Source organism: Gorilla gorilla, chromosome 8, assembly GCF_029281585.2.
Source record: "Gorilla gorilla gorilla isolate KB3781 chromosome 8, NHGRI_mGorGor1-v2.1_pri, whole genome shotgun sequence".
In the NCBI taxonomy this organism is placed as follows: domain Eukaryota; kingdom Metazoa; phylum Chordata; class Mammalia; order Primates; family Hominidae; genus Gorilla; species Gorilla gorilla.
The window spans coordinates 110,197,820-110,220,362 of NC_073232.2; the positions used below are offsets into that span (position 1 = coordinate 110,197,820).

Consider the following 22,543-nt stretch of genomic DNA (forward strand, 5'->3'; position numbering starts at 1 on the left):
GTGTTCAGGAATTTGCATATTTTTCCTTCAGATTTTGGAAAGGTAACACAGTGCACACACCGTTTATTACATAACACCCCCAGCAGGGATGGAGGCAGCACCCTGTAATTAAACACATTAATATTTCTGCAGTGAATTATATGAATATTCACCCTAAGTGGGATAAATAAAGCCTATAAATAGCTCAGATTAGCCCAGGACAGGTTTTGCTATCAATTGAATTTCCCACAAAACTTAAAAAATGCACTTGAAGCGTTTAGAGGGTTCTGGATTTCAGGGCTCTCGAGAAGGGACATGGACTTAGGCCGCCATCATCATGGCTGTCCTGGAGGCAGTGGCAGGCTTGCTATTGCTTCCAGATGCCTGGGAGCCTCTGAGGATGGTCTCTGCAGGCTTCTGGGTCTCCAGCCTTCACCATCAGCAAGCAGCCCTTGCCCATCTCTGCCCAACCATGGCCCCTTTAGATGCTGTACCTCCAGCTAGCTTCATCCCTGAGATGCCTGGGTCACACTCCACTGAAGCCTGGGCCAGCATGGAGTTGGGGAGAAAATGGGTGTGGCAGCTGGGGTTCTGCAGAGCTCTGATGGACACCTCTGGATTCAGTGAGAGAAATTTCTCAAGCTGCGGAGTTCCCGCCTTAGCTATCTAGAGGAGAAACTAGGTCTAGGGTGACTCTGTCCCCCTCTGTTTGCCTTCTCACCTCCAGTTCCTCCTGTCCATCCCGAGCAACATTTCCCAAAGAGTGCTTTGTGGGACTCTGATCTCTACGAGGTGTCTGGAGAAAGGACTCTGTGATCACGTGAGCTTGGGAAAGAATGCACACTCACCCACCTCTTGGAGATTCCCCCTGGACATTGATCTATCAGAACTTCAGAAAGTCCTGCAGTGAATTACCTGTTTAATTTTATTTAACCCAGCCTTTCCCAAATGTTCCTTGGCCATGGAACTCCTTTTTGTAGACCATCTCTTAGCGCCCTGCGTAACTGGTGCTGTCCTTAGCAAGGTGCCATCCTAAGGTGCTGATGTCTGGTCAGGCTCAGAGCTTTTCAGCTAGAGGTGTTAGGGCGCCTGTGCTGTTGGCCTCTCCCCCTCTTCAGCCTCCTGGCTCCCGAGCTCACCAGGGATGCCCAGAAGAATAAACTAATTAAGGTAAAATGTGCAACAGCCATGCAGAGCCTTGTAGATCATAAACGGGAACAGCAAAATCAATGGCAGCCCTTCTGCAGGCAGAGGCCCGGAGGCCTGGGCGACGGGAGAGATGGGAGCCCGTGATTTAGGAAGAGCAAAAGCTCTGGCAGCTGCAATCTAGGTAATTAGGTGTGTCAGGAAGACAGATAAACAGCGAGATGTGCGGGTCGATGGCACAGGCAATAAACACCCAGCACTGGCCCCTGACCCATGTCAGCATGCAGTCCTGCCTTCTGGCTCCTTGTAGCTACATAAAAGCTGCACTCTGCCCTGGGGTCCCTCATGAGAGGGTGGGGGCAGCTGCTCGGGAAGAGGTGAGACTGTTAAGAGCAGGAGAGAGGTATTCTTTTGAGTCCCCTGGGGAAAGACACTGAGAAGGTAGAGGCCTGGGAGAAACAGGAGAGCATTTGGGGCAGGGCAGGGGGCCATGGAGTCACAGCCCTTATGAGAGGCAAGTCTGGTGATTCCCATTTCCACCCTGATTCTGGCATCTTGGCATTAAAGGAGACTTGAAGGTCTCAGAGTCCAGTAGAACCACCATTTGCTGCCAGGAGGCCAGAGGGAAGGGTCTGCAGGTGAGGCTCAGGTGCCCACCATGCCGTGCAGGGGGCCAGGTGCTACACCAGATGCCGTGGGAGGCTGGGGGAAGTACGCCTTGGTCCCTGACTAGGGGCTTTTAGAGTCCATCCACAACACCAGGGACAGGTAAAGGAGATACCAAGAGACAGCCATGAAATGAATGATACTGCCACATCTATAGCACTTGCCAGGTACCAGGCAATTCACGTATATTCTCATTAACCCTCACCAAAACCCCTCGAGGTGGGTACTATTTTCATGACCCCTTTACGTATGAAGTGCCTGGGGCATGAGAGAGAAGGGGACTTGCCTAAGATCCCACAACTGGCAGAGCCCAGCAGGGCAGAACCAGACAGTATATCTGGGAGATGCCTTGAAATCAGGATGGAAGAGTCGCTGTGATCAGGGAGGGCTTCATGAGAGAGGAGGCACCTGAACTGGGACTGGAAGGGTCAGAGTAACAACAGCAATGCACTCTACAGTTTAGGTAGGATGGCGAGAAAAAGGCACAGAGGGGACATTGAGTTTGCCCAGGGAGGGGGGTTTGTGCAGGTGGAGGAGGCAAAGCATGGCAGGGCAGGGGAGACCCAGTAATTCCAGGACTGAGGGCAAAGGGGCCATTGGTGGCTTCTGATCTGGGGAAAATCAGGGGAAGACAGTGTTTCTGGAAGATTAAGTTGGCAGTGGAGTGAAGGGTGAATGCGCTAGCAAAGGAGAAAATGCAGCGAGTGGCCACTATTTTAGGAGCTCAGGCTTGATCGGGATGGGGAAGAAGCACCGGTGCGGGACGGGTTGGCTGAGTGTGGCCAGCAGAGTGAGGGAGCTGTCCAAAATGTGGAAACAGTGACCCAGGCAGGGACACTGAGCTTACTGGGGGTGAGCAAGAGCCTGACTTCAGACAGTTTGCATTTAAAGTGACCATGGGGTGGCCAAGAGGCATGACTGCTTACAGAATAGTCTGGAGCTAGGGAGAAGGGAAAGACCAGGCCATAAACAGGGTCCCTTGAGTCCCAGGGAGAAGCCACATTTGGGACAGAGATGGAGGCATCAGAAGACTAGAAAAGGGAAACAAGAGGGCACCTAGAGCCACTGGGAGCATGAGGTTGTGTCATAAAGAACTCTTCCAAAGGATCACTGGATCAGAATGCCTCCTCCCCAGGAGGCTTTCCCCACCTGGGAGATGTCCTAACTCGTGATCTGGTATTGGTGGTAGAGAGAAGGGTGGGCAGGTTTGTGTGGCAAGGCAGAGGCCTCAGCCTCCAACCTCATTCATCAGGCAAACAGCAGGGCTGGGGAAGTAGCCAGCAACCCTCCCTCTAGGTGGATCTTGGGCAACTCATGAACTTGTGTTTTCCTGATCTGTAAAATGGAATGAGAATGGCCACCTATTTGTCAGGTTGTTGTGAGGGTTAAATTAGATAATGTATGTAAAGTGCTGAGAACAATACCTGGCACATGATAAGTTAAATAAATAATAACAACACCGTCACCATCACCACCATCATCCAGGAAATCACAGCACATGACCACAGCAGCTCCTCAACTCAGGAGGCAACTGTGATGTTAAGTATAAAAGGCTTTATAAGACTTAGTCAATGGAAAACCAGCAAGACAGTGATGGCTCCAGGGGAAGAAAGAACTCATTCAGGCAAAGGACATTTTAAAAGAGGAGCCCAGGCTGTGCTGGGTCCCTGATGTAAATGCTGACCCCAGCCTTCCTTCCCCCATCCCAAGGTTAAGAGGGAAACCCGATCAGCTCCCGCCAGGCACTTTGCCCACATCAGCTCCTTCAGTGCTCTCTGTAGCAGTGCCACGAAGGTAGAGTCTTCATTTCACAGAAAGAAACAGGGGCTCAGAGGCTTAGGTCATTTGCCTAAGGTTGCACAGCTGTTGTGAGGTGGTCTGTCTGTTGCTGATCCCCCTCTCATGTTATTAAAGAGCTGAGGTTGCTCGTAGGAGGCAGTCCCAGTTCCTAAGGAAGCTTGTTCCTTGTTAGGACCATGGGGATGGCCTCTGGGGCCCCATATTCCATTTTAAGCTGCTTCGGCCCATGCTGGGAGAGCTGCAAATCAGGACTTTGCATCCAAGTGAAATCTGGCTGGGGGATCAGGAGACCCCAGAATCCATTTTAGGACCTAGAGAATCCTAGGAAAAGAGGGTGGAGCCATAGGGCCATACATCTCAGACTTTGCCGGGTTCAGGAAGCTCCTGGAGATTAAATACAGATTCTGGTTTTGGAGGTCTGGTGTGGGGCCTAACATTCTGCATTTTTAAGAGCACCCAGCTGATTCCCATGCTTCTGGCCCATGCATCAGACTTGGAGTAGTGAGGTGCAGAATATCTGGGTACAGTTGGAACTGGACTAGGTGGAGGAGCTGCCCGACCAGGGGTGCTTCTCTCAAAAGCAGTCAGCTCCTCTGCTGTGAAGGCAGAAGAGGCTGGAAGTACCACCCATCCAAATACCCTTCTCTCTAGCGTGGTGACTGACGCTCCCTCTCCTCTATAAGAAGTTACAAGAGCCTCTGCTGAAGACCTCTTTAAGTATGACACAGAGCCCAAAAAAGAAAAGAGTGATAAATCCAAGTCCATAAAAAGGAAAATTTTCCACATTACAACATCCACCAAGAGCAAAGACAAAAAAAAAAATGACAAACAAGGGAAAAGTATTTTAAACTTGTCCTATAGACAAAGGGCTAATTCCCTAATTTATAAAGAGCTGTTACAACTCAATAAGGAAAAGACCAATAATCAATACAAAAATAGGCAGAGGCTATGAGCAGACAAGAAATTCAAATATATAAAAATATTCTCAGTCTCCTTCATTTTAACAAAAATGAAAATTAAAAGTGTACTTAGATATCATTTTTTCCCCATCAGATTAGCAAATACTGTAAAAATAGATGAAATATTTGTTGGGAGTGTCGGAAAGTGCTTGCTTGCATATTTGGTCGACACGAACTTCCTGAGCAGTGGCCCTAGGAAGGACAATTTGGCGGTGGCTATGAAAACTACACATGTATATTCATTTGAGGCAGTAATTCTATTTCTATGAACTCACAAATATATCTGCAATTGTGGGAAATAGCATGTTGTACAAACTTATTCATTTGGTAGCATGTTTTGTGAGGGCAAAAGGCAAAAGACTGCAAGTAATCTTTCATCAATAGAGGACCAATTAAATTAATGGCACAGTGGAGTACTATACAACCATAAAATGAATGAGAAAGCTCTCTGTGTACTGCCATGAAATCAAATCCAAAATGCATTGTTAAATGAAAAGAGCAAAGAGTGGAACCCTGAGTTGGGCACGCTGTTTGTGTAGAAAGGAGGGAGACACATAAATTATTAGAGCAGTGCTCTGCACATAGCAGCTCTTCAATCATTTTGTGGAACTGAATGCATGAAAGTACGGTAGTGGTGGGGCTCACAGTTCACACTGACCCATCCACTACCCATGCTCCTGTTTGTTACCCCAGGCCAGCTCACGCGGGCGGGAGTGCTCAGGGCTATTCAGTGAAGCAGCTGGGGTGAGCTAGTGTGTGACCCCCCCAGGGGATGGGCTTTGACCAGGAGCTGCAGAACATCCTAGGTTCCTGGATGTGGAGGGAGGTGTTGGCACCTGTCTCTTGTCCCCCTGCGTCCTGCACACTCTCCTACCTGGTTTCACTGAGCAGTGTTGCCTGAGATGCTACTCAGTGGCTTGTATTTTTCTAGGTTGCTGAAGCCATAAGCCAGTTTCCTGGCCCAGGCCCTCCTGGAATGGTGGTCAGTCTTCCTCCTTCTCCTTTCCCTTACCCGCTTACCAATTCTCAGCCCTTGACCCAGACTCACTGGGCCCCCCATCTGCACAGTGTTACAATGTGGTCCTTTTCTCTTTGCTCCCACGGTTTCTCTTTCCCACAGGCCAGGAGGAAGGCCTGTGGACCTCTGCCCACGACACTTTGAGAGGCTCTGGCTTTCTTCAGAGCCACAGGACTAGAACGGCTATTGTGTGGAGGGCTTATTAAGTCCTGGGCACTGTAATAAGTGCTTTCGTTCTTTATCTCAGGTGTTCATTCAAAAATACGTATTTAATGCTTACTAAGTGACAGGCACTCCTTTGGATCTGGAGTACAGCAGTGAAAAAGGCACCCCCATGGAACTAAGACCCTAGTAGGAGAGATGGACAACAAACAAAAATCGCCTGTTTTCACATAGTGGTCAGCACTGTGAAGGAAAATAAAGCCAGTTAAGGGCACAAGGGGTAATGGGGGTACAATTTTCGATACGGGGCTCAGGAAAGATCTCACTGGAGGAGGGGCCTGAATGAAGGAGTGAGCCTGGAGAACATCAGTGGGAAAAGCATTTCAGGCAGAGGGAACAGCAAGTACGAAGGCCTCAGGTGGGAAGGCAGTGAGTGAGAGGAAGAATGGAGGAAAGAAGGTCAGAAAGGCAACCCGGGTCACATAGGAGGGGTGCTGTAAGCGATGGGAAGGGCTTTGGATATAGTCTATGGTGCCACTAGTGGGAGTTGAGCTGAAGAAGTTGGCATGATTTTAGATGAGGGAGTTGAGGCTGAGAGAGGTCAAGTAACTTGTCCAAGGTCACACAGTAAATAAGGGGCAGACCCCAGGTTTGTACGAAATGACTCCCACAGGATGTTGTTGGGATGCAGGGTGCTTGCCCTCTTCCAGGAACTCCAATGCTAGCATCCCAAAGGCTGGCCAAGGGAGGAGAGTGGGACCATGCTTCTACAGGTCGCTCTAACACACTGGCACATGCCATGGGCACAGCCAAATGCCATGGGCATGCCTGGGCTGGTTGGGACCCCTGGAGAGTGGGAAGGGTGGCAATGGCCAAGTGCCATGCCAGCTGGGCCCAAGGAAGTGCTGACATGGCACAATGTCCCTGCTCCACACCCCGCCCACTGTCGATTAATCAATGGGATCACTCAACTGAAAAATTAACTAAAACCCACAGACATCCCTCAAACCCACAGAAGGCCGACAGCACTGAGGCTGCTGGGCACTGTTGCCTCATCCCCACCCTGAAGGCCGGCTCTGGTCTCTCCCAGTGCACACTTATGCCCTCGATCTCATGAGCCCAGGGCCCTTCTGGCGCCTTCACCGTGTCTGCCTTTCTTGACTTCCCTCAATTGGCAAACCTCCTCTCAGGCCCAACAGCTCATGCCCGCCTGTTCTTCCTGGGATTTATTAATCAAATTTTAACTTAGCTCTTAGGATGTGCAATGTCTGGCTGGGGCCAAAGGGGGCCACAACATGAACGATACAAGGCTTTGCCTTCAAGGAGCTTAGAGTTCAGGCAGAGGATTGGGAAAGGGGACTCAGATACCTGGAGAAACACAAGGCCATGTTGAGGATAGAGTGTGAACTTCACGAGGGCAGGATTTTTGTGTTTTATTCACTGAAGCATCCTCAGTCCCTAGAATAGTAGGTGCTCAGTAAATATTTGTCCAATGGATGAATGCATTAATAAATGAGTAGGGTTGTTGTGGGGCTGAGCATGAAACTAGCATGATTCTGAGATAGTGGCCTTCCACCTTGGTGTATGCGGGAATCGCCTGGAGGTCTTTACCATCTGGTGACTGGGTCCCTCTCCTAGAGGTTCTGATGGGATTGACTGGAGTGCAGCTTAGCTGGGATTGTTGAAAGCTCCCCAGGTGACCCTAATGTGCAGCCTGGGCAGGGAACCAGGGCTCTGGGATTCACAATGCAACACTCTAAGAGCGTTGGAGGAGCTGCTGTTTCAGAGACACCTGGTGGCTGCCACTGCAGGTGCTCTGTGCTTGGTGAATAGGGGATGGTCTGTCCCCTTCCTCTGGCATCTGCCTGCTGAGCCCACACTTCCAAAGTTCTCCTCGCTCCAGCTTCCAGGAGACTTCCTGGGGACTCACCCCTTCTATAGGCATCCCTTGACGCTGATCCCTTTCTGACCTTGTCCAACGTTAAAGAGTTGATCAGCCCATCAATTAATTGTGTCCTAATCCAATCTTGGCTTGGCTGGAGAGAGGGCAGTAAATCCAGCTGCATAATCATGCCCTGATATTTGTGTAGGGATAATTACTATCTCTCAGGCCTCACTTGGTGGCAAGATGAGATGAAAACCCATAAAACACCACTCAGGGCTGTGGCTCATTGTTTCTTGGCTACACAAGGCTGGCTGCCAGCCAGACAGCACTGCCTGCCCCTGCCCCTGGCATAAGCCCCAACCTCTTCCCCTTCCATTTATGCAACTGCAGGACTCAACATCAGGGGCAGTCTAGGGGCTGGATCCTGGTTTGGGCTCAACAACCAGTAATGGTAATGTCGTGGCTCAGGGGAAAGCCAGTGTATATGTGTCAGGGTGGGGAGTGGAGCACAAGGAAGGTGGTCCTCATAGCCAGGCAGTCACCAGCCTCCAGGAGGTTGGGAGGTCCAGGATGATGACTGCTCAAGTCTGAACCCCAGGGCTTCATCCAAAGCTGACCCAAAAGAGGGCTGCCTTCTGGAGGAGCCCACTGCACATTCAACCCAGCCCCACAGGGACACAGGGCCCTACATCCCTCAGAGTGTCCCTCACCTAGGGACACTGTGACCTGGGACTTCCGCAGAGATGTTACAGCCCCACAGGCCTGGGCTGAGATCCTGAGAGCTGAGCCTGAGAAAATGCAAGCATCGCGGTGGGGGGGTGGGGGGAAGCGGCGGGCGCGGCAGATCAAACCGCCTTGATCTGCTGCCACAAGAGCGCAGCCCCCAAATCATGAGACACTGAGGAACCACTGCAAGCTAGGCTCTCCAAGAGGCAGTGAGGACATAGGGTTGAGGAAAGCCGTAGAGCATCTTGATTAAGAGGATGGATCTGGAGTCAGACACCTGGGTTTGAATCCTGAGACTTACAAGCTGCATGGCCTTGGGCAAGTCAGGTAACCTCTTTGTGCCTCAGTTTCCTCAACTGTACGGTGGCATTTACCAGTACCTACTAATCGAGGTGTGTGAGGCCTAAATGAGATAATTAACGTAAATGCTTAGATCAGGGTCTGACACACAATAGGTGCTACTTAAGTATTAACTGTTATTATTGTCACTGTCATTTAGCCTTCTGGGCATCAATTTCCGTCATCCATTCCTTAGTGTGCAGGACCTTGTTACTCAAAGTGTGGTCCCTGACCCAGAGGCATCATCATCATAGCCTGGGAGCGGGTCAGAAGTGCAGGGTCTTGGCCCCACCCAGACCTGCTGAGTCAGTCTGCATTTGCACAAGACCTCCAGGGGATTCGGATGCACACTTCAGTTTGGGAAGCTCCTGCAAGAAAAGGCTCCACGAACTCAAGGTCTGTCTTCCTCACGGTTGTGTCCTCAGCACCTCTAGGCTGGCATAGTGTAGGTGCTTAGCAAGAATTTGGGGAGTGAACAAGTGAGCTCAGCTGAGAGTAGTGGGGGGCTCTTGAAGGATTTCAGAACATTTTAGAAAGGTCCTCTACAGCTAGCATGGAGGCTGTCCTAGCAGCATCTTCCGATCACGGCATAACCCAGGTGAGAGTGATGCATGCTTGAGCCAGAGCAGGGCAGTGGGGCTGGAGAGGAGAGGAGGGGTCAGGAGGGCTCACATTAGGAGGCGGTGGTGGGGACACACAGTCTGAGGGAGAGCCTCGGTCTCTGCTCACCCTGTCCATCTCCAGGTTCGGGGTTCAGGAGATGAGACCTACAGGCTCACACGCAAGAGAAGAGTAAGTCATTCTGGGACCCAGGGAGGTCCTGCGGCAGCAGGGGGCAGTGCCTAGGGGGACAATGACAGTTGCCTGAGGAAGGGCCAGGGTTCCCACGGCCCTCCCCAAGTTGGTACTGGGAGGGAGAAGATGGGAAGCAGGAAGAGGCCTGAGCCCCAGCCCTTACCCGAGAAGGCATTATTGGTGTTGAGGAAGTAGATCTCCTCCCGGCCATCCCCGTCGATGTCGCAGGCTGTGACCCCGATGGCGTTCCCCTGCCGGTCCCGCAGCGCATAGTAGGGTGAGCTGCGCTCATCGACCGCGATGTTCACCAGCCGCTTCTGGGCCCGGTCATACTTCAGAACCAGGTTGGGTCCATTGTACCTGGAGGAGGAATGGGGAGGGGATGCTGGGACGAGCCGCTGGACCCACCCAGTCCCATCCAACCAGAGCAACGGGCTGGGAGTCCTCCTGGAAACGCCATGGGGCAAGTCAGACCCGGAGTAAGCCAGACCCGGAGTGTTCCCGGAGAACACGGCCAGCCTTGCCTCACGGAACCCTGAGTGTTGGATGAGTGTCCCTGAATCAGATTTTGCGCCCGGGTGCAGTGAGAGTCAGCAGGGGCCATGTGGGACACCATATAAGCAGCAGGGTGGCAGAGGGGAGTGGGAGCCATGGACAGCCCGTTCCCACAGGCTTCACTGAAGAAAACAAAGAACTTCCTGATGCTCATCTTGCCCATTTCAATGCAAAAGGCACTTTCACATTTATGATCTCATTAATTTACATTTAACAATCAAGAGAGGTAGGCATGTATTAGTAACCCATTTTATGGATGAGGCAACTGATGAGGTTTATCAGGGAAACTGAGGCTCAGGGAGGCTGAATGCCCTTTCCAAGGTAACATGGCCTAGGAAGTGTCAGGTGCTGGGAGTTGAACCAAGGTGCTTTCTACTATCCCGAGTCCTGAGTCCCTGTGTGAATGAGCCCTGGAGGAGCGGGAGGCTTTGTTGTTGAGGTTTGAACAATTCTCTCGACAAAGTCTCTGCATTTAAACAAAAGGATGAAGTTCGCATCTCAGATGGGAGAACATGAACACGTCTAAAGTTATTAGACAGACCTGCTGGATCTTTTTCTAAGAAATCAAGAGAAAAGGTTAAAAGGCATCACTACTTATCTCTACTCTGTCTCACTCTCCTGCGCCTGCAACTCCCTCCTCGCTGCACTGAAGCCCCAGGCACTTTCTTGCCTCAGGGACTTTGCACTTGCTGTTCTCTGCCCAGGATGCTGTTCCTCCAGACATCCACACCGCTGGCTCCCTCCTTCATCTCCTTTAAACCTTTGCTCCCCTGTTCCTTCTCAGTGAGGGCTTGCCTGACCATGCTCCCAAAATTAGCAACCACCCCCGCCACTGCACCACCACCCTGTTCTCTATCTCTCACTAATGCTGTCTTCCCACAGCTCTGACCAACAGCTGACAATTCCATATTCTCATTTACCTCTTCCTTCTCTGTCTGGTCCTACTAGAATGTCTGCCTCATGAAGGCAGAACTTCTTGTCTGTTTTGTTCCCCAGTGCCTAGAACCAAGCCTAGTATACAATAGGTGCTCAATAAATATTTGCTAGCTGATTGAATGAATGAAAGCTCAGAGCTCATGTCTGAATCATAAAAGCTCAGGTGTCCCATGGTCTGTTTCTTCACATCACCCTCCCATATGGAGAAAACAAGGGCCCTGCAGGAAGTTGGTGTGCCCAAGGTCACACCCCAGGCAGCACAGAAATGAATGTCTGAGGCCTCTTCCTGCCCACTGGGAGCACCAGCTTGCCAGGTTCTCCCAAAGAATGGAACAGACCCCATCCACAGGGTCCCCCACCTCTTCCTATGTTTCAGCCTGAATGTGCACATCCCGAGGGAAATGCAGATACTGCCTCCAGAGGGTCCCCAGCTGGTAACACCCAGGGAGGGCAGGAAGAGCTTTCTAAGGTCTTTGAGAGAAATCACGTCTTTCTTTCCTGAAACAAATCCAGTCTGGCCCGCTGCATCATCCCAAGATGCAGAAGCCAGCGAGGTTTGGGGGATGCTGAGCAGCTGGCTGGGCACCTTCGGGCACCCATAGGGTGTGAAAGGAGAGATGGAGCTCCCTGGGGGCTGAGTCAGTGCCCGGTGATGGAAGGTCACGCCTTAGACACCTTGACGAAGAGTGTCTGAGGGCTGCATGTCCAGGGCGTGGCATGACCTATGGAGACGTGTCTAGGCAGGGAAGACAGGTACTTGGGTTCCAGCACTGTCAGCAGCTGGCTCCAGTGCTTGGGGACAGGAAGTGCCTGTGAGGGCTGAACACGAGTCTTGCAAGTCTTGGGGTCTTCTGCTTTTCCATCACTACTGCACCTTGTAAGATGGCTGTATTTGTGGAGTGCTTGGCCTTGTTAAAAGCACCCTCATATGCACAGTCTCACTTGAGCCCCACACCATCTCAGAAGGAAGGTAGGCAAAGCATTTTTCCAGAAAAGGGAACTGAAGTGAGGTCCAAGGTTACACAACTTGTTAGTGGCAGCGCTGGGCCTCTGTGTCTTCAGGGTCCAAACCCCATGTTCTTTCCGTGCTGCCTATGATGCCAGCACTCTCAGGCCTGTTCATTTTTCCCCCTGGCTGCCTCCCACAAAGTAGTGCCCCTGAGAAATGCCTGAGAACTTCATGGAGATGCAGATGGCGAAGATTATGATAGTCTTACATTTCAATAGCACTTTACACATTACAAAGCACTTTCTCATCCTTGGGCTCATTTGCCAGAGATGAGGTTGGTGGCCTTGGGCTGTTCAGTTCTCTCTAGGCTTTGCATTTCTCTTCTGTGAAATGCAAGAGTTGGACAAAATCTGAGGGTCATGAAATGTGTGGCAAAAGGTAGCCCTGGGGGCCCTCTGCTCCATTCAACTAGAACATCTCTATGTCTTATGCATCACGTTCCACAGTATGTTGTTTGAACAAGGGATTCCAGAGCCAGAGTTTAAAAGCCCCTGGACTCTGTGGGTCTGTGAGTCTCACTAACCTTATGAGATGATCAGAGCAGGTGTTCCCTGCCCCAGGCTGTGGCTGAGAAGCCACCATATAATCCCAGCACTGACACCCTTCCCCTGCACCCCTGCCCGTTGGGTCTCCTAGAATGTCTTCACCACCCCCTGAAGCCAGTTCCCAGGGAGAGGTGAGGGATCATGGCCTCCTCACATATTGGAGTCCAGTCCTTCTGCCCTGAATCTGGAGTAGCTGGGGTACACACAAGGTCCCTGCACCATGGTAGTAACCTCGGAAAGGCAGTTGGCCCCGGCTCTCTTCTTTAAAGAGTTTTAAGGTGCCAGTTCCAGAGGTAAGGTTGCTAGGCTGGGTCAAATTCTTGATCAGTTACTGAGTGAGCACACACCACAAAGGCTTCCCTAAACTGACATGGTAGCTTGGGATGCATCCTGACACTCTGGCCCTCATCTCCCCCAGTCCCCACTGCCTCCCAGGACTACAGATACAAAGCCAGACCAACAGCTCCTAGGTTGGGTTCTTGGCACCCCATGGTGCAAGGCCAGGGCAGTGCCTGGAGTTGCCACTTCCTCTTTCACCCAGGCTGCTCTCTGCTGAGTCTGCTGGACCAACACTCAGAGCCTCTCACAATCCCCCAAGAAAACCAGGAGAACCAGTCTTCTTCCCTCCCCGCTTCTTCTTGAGGCTGACGTTCCTGTTTGCTTCCTCACCATCCCCTGAGTGTGCTCTGCCCTTTCCAGCTCCTGTGGTTTTGCTCAGCTGCAGCAGTCCCCTCCCACGGGGAATGCTCTCCCCACCTTCCCAGCCTCCCACAACGCCTGCCCCGACTGCCCCTGCTGGCTGTGACCTTCTCTTCTCTGGAAACCCACAGCATTTTGCACCTCGCTTATTTCTGTGAAGCCAGAATTGTTTGTGTTCCAACACCACTTTCCTCATTAAAACATGTGCTTCTTGAGCTCAGGAAGCATGTGGAGTGGATGCATCTCTTCATTTGCTGTGCCTGGAACAATGCTTGGCACAGAGCAGGTGCTCAACAAATGTCTGTTTGATACAAGAATGAGTGAATCAGTGGATGAATGAATAAATAAATAAAAATAATCATGGGTAGCATTACCAGAGCAGCCACTGCGTGCCTAGAATTATGCTAAGTGCTTTGTACCCATTGTCTCATTCCGTCCTCACAACGATCCTAGGACATGGGTCTTATTAACACCCCATTTCACAGATGTGGAGACTGAGGTTCAGAGGTTAGATGACTTGCCCACTATCACTCTGCTGGCAGTCCCCACGCTGACAAGCCTGGGAAGCTGGGTGTGAGCTACATGGGCTTACACACTTTCTCTGACACCTGTCAGATTTCTGAGCACTTCTAGAAACTCTGGAGTCTTCAAAGCTAAATTCTGGAGGCTTCAAAGCTCAGTTAAATGGAGCCAAGAAGTGGGGCAAGGTCCCATGTTTTGAAGCAGCTATGGCTTCCTAAAGGATGGGCCAGCAGGCAGGGGTGACGGGCTCAGTGGCAACTGTAAAATATGCTTGAGAGACGCCATCAAGGGCATGACCAACCCGTGCTGTGAGAGCCATCCCATTTTGGTGCCAGTTCACTGGGACAGCACCACTGTGGGGAGGGCAGGGGCCTGGGGTTTGCCGAGAGCAGCGTGGGGGTGGGGTCCTGGCCCTGCCACCTCCTGGTCTGACCCCAAGCTTGTCCCTCGGTTCCTCTAAGCTTTGACTTCTGCATCTGGAACAGGGGGCTGCTGCATACCTCACAGGATGGCTGTGAGGACGAGGTGCCGGAGTGTGTGTGACAACACTTGGTAAACTGTGAAGAGTTACACAATCAGAAGTTCTTATCATTATTTAGAAAAACAACAAACCCGGGGCACAATCTCTCACTCTCTGGTGATCATGTTGATATTTCCAAACACACTCCAGCATTTCTTGTCCCCAAACATCCCGCCCTCGGTAGCTCATCCTCTGCAGGTATATTTCTTTATTCCCATGTAAAACCAAACTTCTCTCTCCACTTTCCCGCTGCCTATTTGCCCCACCCCCATCCACCTTCCTACCCCAATTCTGCCACAGCTTTTCCTGCTACCGTCATTGGTGGCTTTTATGAGGCCATATCTCAGGGTGCCCTTTTCTGTCCTCATCCCCCTTGGCCTCTCAGCTGTATTTGGCACAGTTGCTGCTCTCTCTCTTCCTTTTCCCCACCGCTGTCCTCTGAAAGCACTCTCCCCTCTAGGCCAAGGAGACCAACTTCCTCTGGTTTCCTGCGCTCTCTCTGGCTTCCTCTCCTTTCCCCACCGTAATTCCTTCTTCCTCTCCCTTCCCTTTTAATGTTGGAGTCCCCAGTCCTGGGCATTCTCTTCTTTCTCTCCCCTTTCACTATGGGATAATGTTCATTACCCTGACTTACAATTCCAAATTCATACTTCCAACCCAAATCCCCAGTCCCAGGTCAGATGCATATCTCTGACTGGCTACCTGACATCACCCCTTGGACGTCCACTGCCACCTCCAATAGAACATGTTCAAAGTGGAGCTACTGACCACTCCACCCCTCCCTCCCACAAAGGAGCACCCAAATACTAAGGCCGGGAACCTGCGTCAGACTTGGCTGTCCCTCCCCTTTGTCTTCGCCTCTCATTAACTGGCCCATCCTGTCGTTTCTACCTCCAAAAATGTTTCACAAATCCTTTTTCTTCTTTCCTCCTCCACTGCCACCATCTCTGGGCAGACACCCTTCTCTGTTGCCTCACTTGACCGTCCCCTAATTTAATTCCCCCACACTGTAGCCAGAGTCATCTTTTTTACTGCATAAATCAGATCATAGCTAAAACCCTTTGGTGGCTTCCCATTGCTTGGGAATGAAACCCAGACCTGTGATCACTCCTGGCCTTGGAGCCCGCATGGTCTGCTCCCCTACCTCACTGGCCTTCTTCTGCCACAGGGTCTCCTTTCAGCTCCTTGAATTCTGGCAGGTGCTTCCCAACCCAGCACTCTCTTGCAGAATTGCTCCCGCCACCCAGAACACTCTCCAACCATTCCCTGCCTGTTTGGTCCTACAGTGAGCTCCTTCTCATCCCTTGGCCTCCTCTTCAGAGGCTCCTCAGAGAGATCTCCCTCATTGGTATTCTCATCACTGCATCCAGCACCTATTCCTGTTTCTTCACTTGTTTATTGCATGTCTCTTCCAGTAAACGATAAGCTTCCTGAGGTCAGAGACTGTGTCTGGTTTGTTCACTCCTGTCTCCCCATCATCCAGCCCATAGTGAGCTCTTAATAAACCACTGCAGAGTGAATGGAAGAGATGAAGCCCGTGGAAGGTACAAAGAGCTGAACAAAAGGTTGACTAGGCCACCAATCCCTTGTTTGTTCTTGGACTCTACACTTTCATCAATTCCTAAAATATTAATATATGTACAAACATAGTCATGAAAAAGAGCTTTCAGCACCAAGAATTGGTGTCCTGGGTGAGGAGGAGAGAAAACAACAAATGCTATAGTTATGGAGGATCGACTTCTTTTCGCTTAGAATCTTTGACCTATGTGAAAAAAATCGCTTAGGGAGTCACATAAGGGGAAGCCAGATAGAAGGATGTGAGCACCTATTATATACCAGAAACTGTGCTAAGTAATTTACATATGACATTTCATTATATATAAATAGAAACATTTTTTTAGATTTGAAAGATACAGAAAATATGCTATCTATTTGAAAATTAAGAACAGAGAAATTGTTTTCATTAAAATTTTTTTTCCATTAAAAAGTGAAAAAAAAAAAAGGCTGGGTATGGTAGCTCATGCCTGTAATCCCAGCACTTCAGGAGGCCGAGATGGGAGGATCCCTTGAGCCCAGGTGGTTGAGACCAGCCTGGGCAACATAGTGACACCTGTCTCTACAAAAAAATAAAATAAAAAATTTAGCCGGGTGTGGTGGTGCATTCCTGTAGTCCCAGTTACTCAGGAGGCTGAGGTGGGAGGACTGCTTGAGCACAGGAGGTCGAGACTGTGGTGAGCTGTGATCATGCCACTGCACTCCAGCCTGGGCAACAGAGCAAGACCCTGTCTTCAAAAAAAAAAAAAAAAAAAAAAAAGTGAAAAGTGAAATGAATGTATCTATTCAGTAGTATAGTCAAGATAGAGAGTCAGGGCAGAAAGAAGAGAGAGATGTATGAATACACAAAGAGCGCAAGACCGAGACCAGAGACACATGGAATATACAAAAATGGAAATGAGGAAATATACAAAAAGGGAAGATGAAGCCGATAAGCAGAGAGAAAATGATATCAGAGCATACCTAAAACCTTTTAAGTAAACATAGATACAGAGGTAAAGACACCTACCCATATAAAGGGAGCCACGTGGAAAAGGGCATCTACAGATCTACAAAGACAAATGGAGAGACCCCTAGAAAGTCTCGAAGTCATGGACACATCAACAGGACTCTGAGATATGATCATAGAGAAATAACTCCATCTTGTGGCCACTTGGGGCATTTCCTCTAAACGTTTTTAAAAATGTGTTGCATTTTCACAACTATGGGCACACAGGAGTATTTTATTGTCGGTCACTTTGATACTCCCATTTTATAGATACACAAAGTTTCTGAGAAAAGTGACTTCTAAAGTCAAACAGCTGGTCATTAGATAAAATAAATGGAAAGACAAACTTATCCCTTAGTCTAAAGCAGGGATCAGCAAACTATGGCCTGTGGGCCAAATGGTCCTTTCCCATTTTTGTAAATATGGTTTTATTGGAATACATAATTCATTCACTTATGTACTATCTATGGCTGCTTTTGCTAAATATTGAAGTTGATTAATTGCAATAGAGACCGTATGGCCAAAAGCTGAAAATATTTTCCATTTGGTGCTTTACTGAAAAAGATTGCCAATCCCTGGTCTCCAGGATTGTCAGCCTTATATTATATTACAAATTTTAAATGATAATTATCATAGCAACAAAAAATTAGAATAAGGTTTAGTAAAAATTAATTTGGGCTCAGTACTTGGGAATACATAGTTTCCTGAAGCAAGTATTTCAGGGAGATTGAAGGTTAAATGTATGAAAGATTTTAGGTCTTAGGATGGTGACTGTAAGGCAAGATAAACTTTGGGGGAAAAAGAAACTGAGAAGAGCTGCTTAAGGGCCAGGCGCAGTGCCTCATGCCTGTACTTCCAGCACTTTGGGAAGCCAAGGTGGGTGGATCACCTGAGGTCAGGAGTTCAAGACCAGCCTGGCCAACATGGTGAAACCCCATCTCTACTAAAAAAAATACAAAAATTAGCTGAGCGTGGTGGTGCACACCCTGTAATCCCAGCTACTTGGGAGGCTGAGGCAGAAGAATCGCATGAACGGGGGAGGCAGATGTTGCAGTAAGCCAAGATCGCCTCATTGCTGTCAAGCCTGGGCAACAAGAGTGAAACTCCATCTCAAAAAAAAAAAAAAATGATAAAAGAGTTGCTTAAGATGACAACAGTGTTCTCTAAACAGGGATTTAATCTAAGGCTAAGAAATGAGCAAAAGCATTTGTGCTCTAAGTGAGGGGGTAAAAAGGTTGTGGTGGATGGTCTCTAAAAATGGTCACCATCATTTCCTTTCTTCTCTGTATGCATGTGTTACTCCACTCATGAAGACATGGAGTCTATTTCTCCTCCCCTTGAATTTGGGCTGGCTTTGTGATTTGCCTTGATTGCAGAAGACGGTGGAAGTGATGTTGGAGCAGTTCTGAGCCTAGCCTGCAAGGGGCCTAGCAGCTTCCACTTAGTCTCTGGAGGAAGCCAGTTACCATATACAAAATTTGGCTACCTTAAGACCACCATGCTCGGAAATCAAAGCTAGCCCTATGGAGAGGCCATGTGAAAGAGCACCAATGCATTTGATATGTGAGCAAGAACTTCTCAAACCTTCCAGCCTAACTCACTGACAGCTGAATGCAGCTAAGTGAGTGACACCAGCTGATGTCACATGGAGCAGAAGAACCATCCAGATGAGCCCTTTCCAAATTCCTGATTGGCAGAATAGTGAAAAATAATAAATTGTTTTTAAGCCCCTAAGTTTTCGGAAAAGAAAGTAGATAATGATGACCTATCATCTCAGACCTAAGGAGAGGAAAAATTTATCTCTGGCAAGTAGGAAAAAGGATTATTCATAAATCAGTGGAATTCTCTAGGATGGCTATTTGAATTCACAGTAGACAGGTCTCCCCAAGGGAGGCCTGGACTAGTTGTGTTGGTACTTGGATCTCAGGATATGGGAAGGTCTGTGCAGAGCCCGAGGGTGGAAGGGTAATAAGAATACAGGGATCCCAGAAACTCCTGTTTTTCTACTCCTCCTTCTCTTTCTTCTTTCCTTTCTAACCATATCTAAATGTTTCCCATTTTGAATGCACACTCTTGAGAATAGATCATTTCTTTGGAAATGTGTGTAATGCTCTTTTTTTTGTTCGTTTTTACACATTTTATTCTTTGAAAGCCATTTAAGTTAAATAGGACCAGAAAACATATGGGAAGACATTCAAACAGGAGATTCACAGAATGTATCCTGGAATAGGATATATCCAGAGGCCATATATTAGTTTAAAGGAATGGAGACTTTGGTAATGGGAAGGTTCTGGGCATGATGAGAAGTCTGGGGCAGGGTTCCGCTAGGGAATAAATTGGGTAAGGTTGGAAAAATAACAATAACAAAATCAGATTTGATCCTGATTTAGGAGCTGGCCAGAGTGGAGAAGACTCCACAAATAGAGTGCTCTACTGAAGAAGGTAACTTTAAGAAAAAAGAGAAAAACCTTTTGTCCTAAGGGGCCAATGGTTTTTCAAGAAAGGGATGGTTGGCACCAAAAGGTCAGAATAATCTGCAGTGATGGTGTCTGTGTTCTGTAAAAACTCCACACAGACTGATTGGTTTCGGCCTCATTCTTAAAAAGATCTGTGCTCAGCATGTGCTTGATGCCCTTGGAATTTCTTATATTTTCATGAGCATAGAGGCACACAGAAGGCAGGGACTATCCTATGCAGCTCTATTCCCCATCACACCTAGCCCAGTGCCAGGAAAGACCAAGTGCTCAGTCATGTTTGCTGATGATGACAAAGACCATAACTCCATTCCTCAATGCATGTTTCTAGGAAAAGAAGACAGGGAGTCAGGAATTCCCATAAACTGTCAAAGAAGGGATTCAGGTGACAGATGGAGGCTGTGTTAATCAGGATTCTTTGGTTGCAAGTGAACTAGTTGAGAAATGTATTGGCTTAAATGTCCAAACTGCAGGAACAGCAAAAGTGCAGCTACGCTTCTGGATGACTGGAACCAGGATGTGGTCAGCACTTCCTTTTCCTTCTTTCTCATTCTTTTCTCTGCCTATGGACCTCATTCTCTCACATGATCCTCCTTCCCAAGACTTCAACTATGGCAGCATTCCCAGACTCACATCTCAGCTTCAGGACCAGAGGGGAAATTGTGTTCTCTCCTCAGTTTGCATGTAAAAAACCCCAGAAAAGAGCTCTGATTGGCTCAGGGTGGGTCACCTGTCCATCTCCAGAGGCAAGAGCTGGGAGCCTGTGGTTGGCAGCTTTCGACTAGTAGCAAGGCCAGTGAAAGTGGCATCTTGGGATCCACCTATATGCAGAAAGAGAAGTGCCAGGAAGGATAAGGATGTGGTTCTAGATGACAGTGACTCATCTGGGTCTGCATATTCTGGAGACAAACCTACCAGGGCCTCCTGATGGAAGACAACAAATGCTTCCCTGGGACCACCAAGTCACTGTGTCCTCTAGACACATCTCAAGGGCCCCCTATTCCCCTCCAGAAGCCCCAGAAAGAAGTAAACACAGAAATTGGAACAATGTTTTAGTCACTAGGTTCTCAAAACGGTCTGGTTCGAGGAAACTAAGAGTTGGCAGCGATGAAAGATCAGCAAGTGGATCCCAGAGTCTAGCCAGAGCTCACCCACTTGCTGTGGATTCAGGCAAATCACTAACTGCTTGGTCACAAAACACTTTAAATATCTATTGAAACTTTCTTTCCTTCATGCTATAACTACCCAGAAGCTTCTAGCTAAAAAGCTGTTGGTCTTTATCTCTCAGTTGAGGAGGTAGGCCAATTTAGGGACAGAATAGTGGGGGCAAGGAGCCAATGAATGCTTCACTCTTTTTTAAGAGTAAAAAGATAAGTCAGTCATTGACTTCATTCCACCCTTCTGGGATCCTATTTCTAGGCAGGCACACCGCGAGGTACTGTGATGGGCACACATGGCATATGATGTAATTCTCTGCTCAGAGTCTCCAGCCTAGTATAGCAAATAAGGAGTGGTCCCAATCCCAAGCTTTCAGAGGGCAGAGGGCCAAAAATTATTGGGGTAAAAGTTTTAATAAAGGTTTGTTTGATCTGGAACTTGAAGGATGTATAGGATTTTAGTAAGAGACATAAGGGTCAGGCATTTATGAAAGAAATGGTGTGAGCAAGGAACAGAAAAATATGTTTAGGGAATAGGGGGTAGACTAGCTGGACAACATAGAAGTGTGTGTTGGACAGAAGTGAAAAATAGTGAAAAGCAAATTGGAAAAGTACACGTTCCGTGAAAGGCCTGTATATGCAAAGCATTCCCCAAATGTTAAAGGAGCTGAGAAATAAAAGAATGAGGTAGACAGATCCAGTTTGTCGGTAAAGGGTGTTTAATTGGGGGAACTTAAAGACAGAAGCATGGTCTTGGTGTACTGGGCAACTAAGATTGTGGAAGATGTGGCATGAAACTAAGGATTTATATTTTCTGGGTCAGGTATGGTGGCTCATGCCTGTAATCTAACACTTTGGGAAGCCAAGTCGGGAGGATCGCTTGAGACTAGGAGTTTGAAGTCAGTCTGGGCAAAATAATGAGACCTCATCTCTAAAAATAAATAAATAAAATAATAATTAAGAAATAGATGAAGATTGTGTTTGCTAGGAAATAGGGGGCTACTGAAGGATTCCGTGCAGGGTGTACTGTTACGTCAAAACAATGTTTTGGAGAGCATTGTCTGGTATGCATGAAGGATTGGCTAAGGAAGAGAATTGAAATGATAGTGCGGAATAATGGCAATTGGATTCCATGGCATTCCCTGAATTATTGCAAAAAAAACTCTTCTGAGCTAATGTGATTACGTTTCTGTTCCTTATAATAAGTAAATGACTCTTAAGACAAAGTAGAGTCAAAAAAGCACAGAAATCAGGAAGGCAAGGGTTAAAATAAGAGGGGTAGCCAACAGTGTCAGATGCTTTCAAGGGTCAAAAAGGCCAAGGACTGGAAAAAGCAAGTGTATTTGGCAATTTGGAAGCCACTGATAACCTTCAAGAAAGCTGTTTCCTTAGAGAGGAGAGGAGAGGAGAGCTAGACTGAGGAGGGTGCATGGGAGTGGATGGGGCCACAGTGTGGATGGGTCATTTAGGACAAAAAGTGCTCTGAAAGTCCTAAGATATGTGCTGGGGGACACGTGGTTAAGCAAGGGTTTCACCAAGCTCTGGGGCCTGTGCATGTTTGTGAGCAAGAGGAAAAGACTTAGGAGAGGCAGTGGATGCTGCGGGCATCTAGGCAGGGCGTGCAGTAGGTCAGCAGAACAGAGTGTCATGTACCAGCTGATGGGTTGGGCCTGGAATTAAGAGGAAAGGAAGGCAGGATGGGCAAGAAGATAGAATGAGGTGGAAGAGAGCAACTAGACAGTAATACCCTGTATTAGTTCATACTCATGCTGCTATAAAGAACTGCCCGAGACTGGGTAATTTACGAAGGAAAGAGGTTGAATTGACTCACAGTTCCGCATGGCTTGGGAGGCCTCAGGAAACTTACAATTACGGAGGAAGGGGAAGCAAACACTTCCTTCTTCACATGGCGTCAGGAGAGACAAGTGCAGAGCAAGGAGTGGGGGAAAGCCCCTTTTAAAATTATCAGATCTTGTGAGAACTCACTCTCGCTATCATAAAGACAGCATGGGGGTAACTACTGCCTCATGATTCAATTCCCTCCCACAGCACGTGGAGATTATGGGAACTGCAATTCAAGATAAGATTTGGGTGGGGACACAGCCAAAC

General features: G+C 48.5%; 1 protein-coding gene across 2 annotated transcripts in view; it reads right to left on the reverse strand.

Annotated features, from left to right (window-relative positions):
• The window catches only part of CRTAC1 (cartilage acidic protein 1), a 164,084-nt gene that overhangs the window by 60,012 nt on the left and 81,529 nt on the right, over positions 1 to 22,543 (reverse strand). For both annotated transcript variants that reach the window (XM_019035334.4, XM_019035335.4), the window contains exon 3: positions 9,639 to 9,835. In XM_019035334.4, coding sequence (XP_018890879.3) covers positions 9,639 to 9,835 — 197 coding nt within the window. The remainder of the gene's footprint in view (positions 1 to 9,638; positions 9,836 to 22,543) is intronic.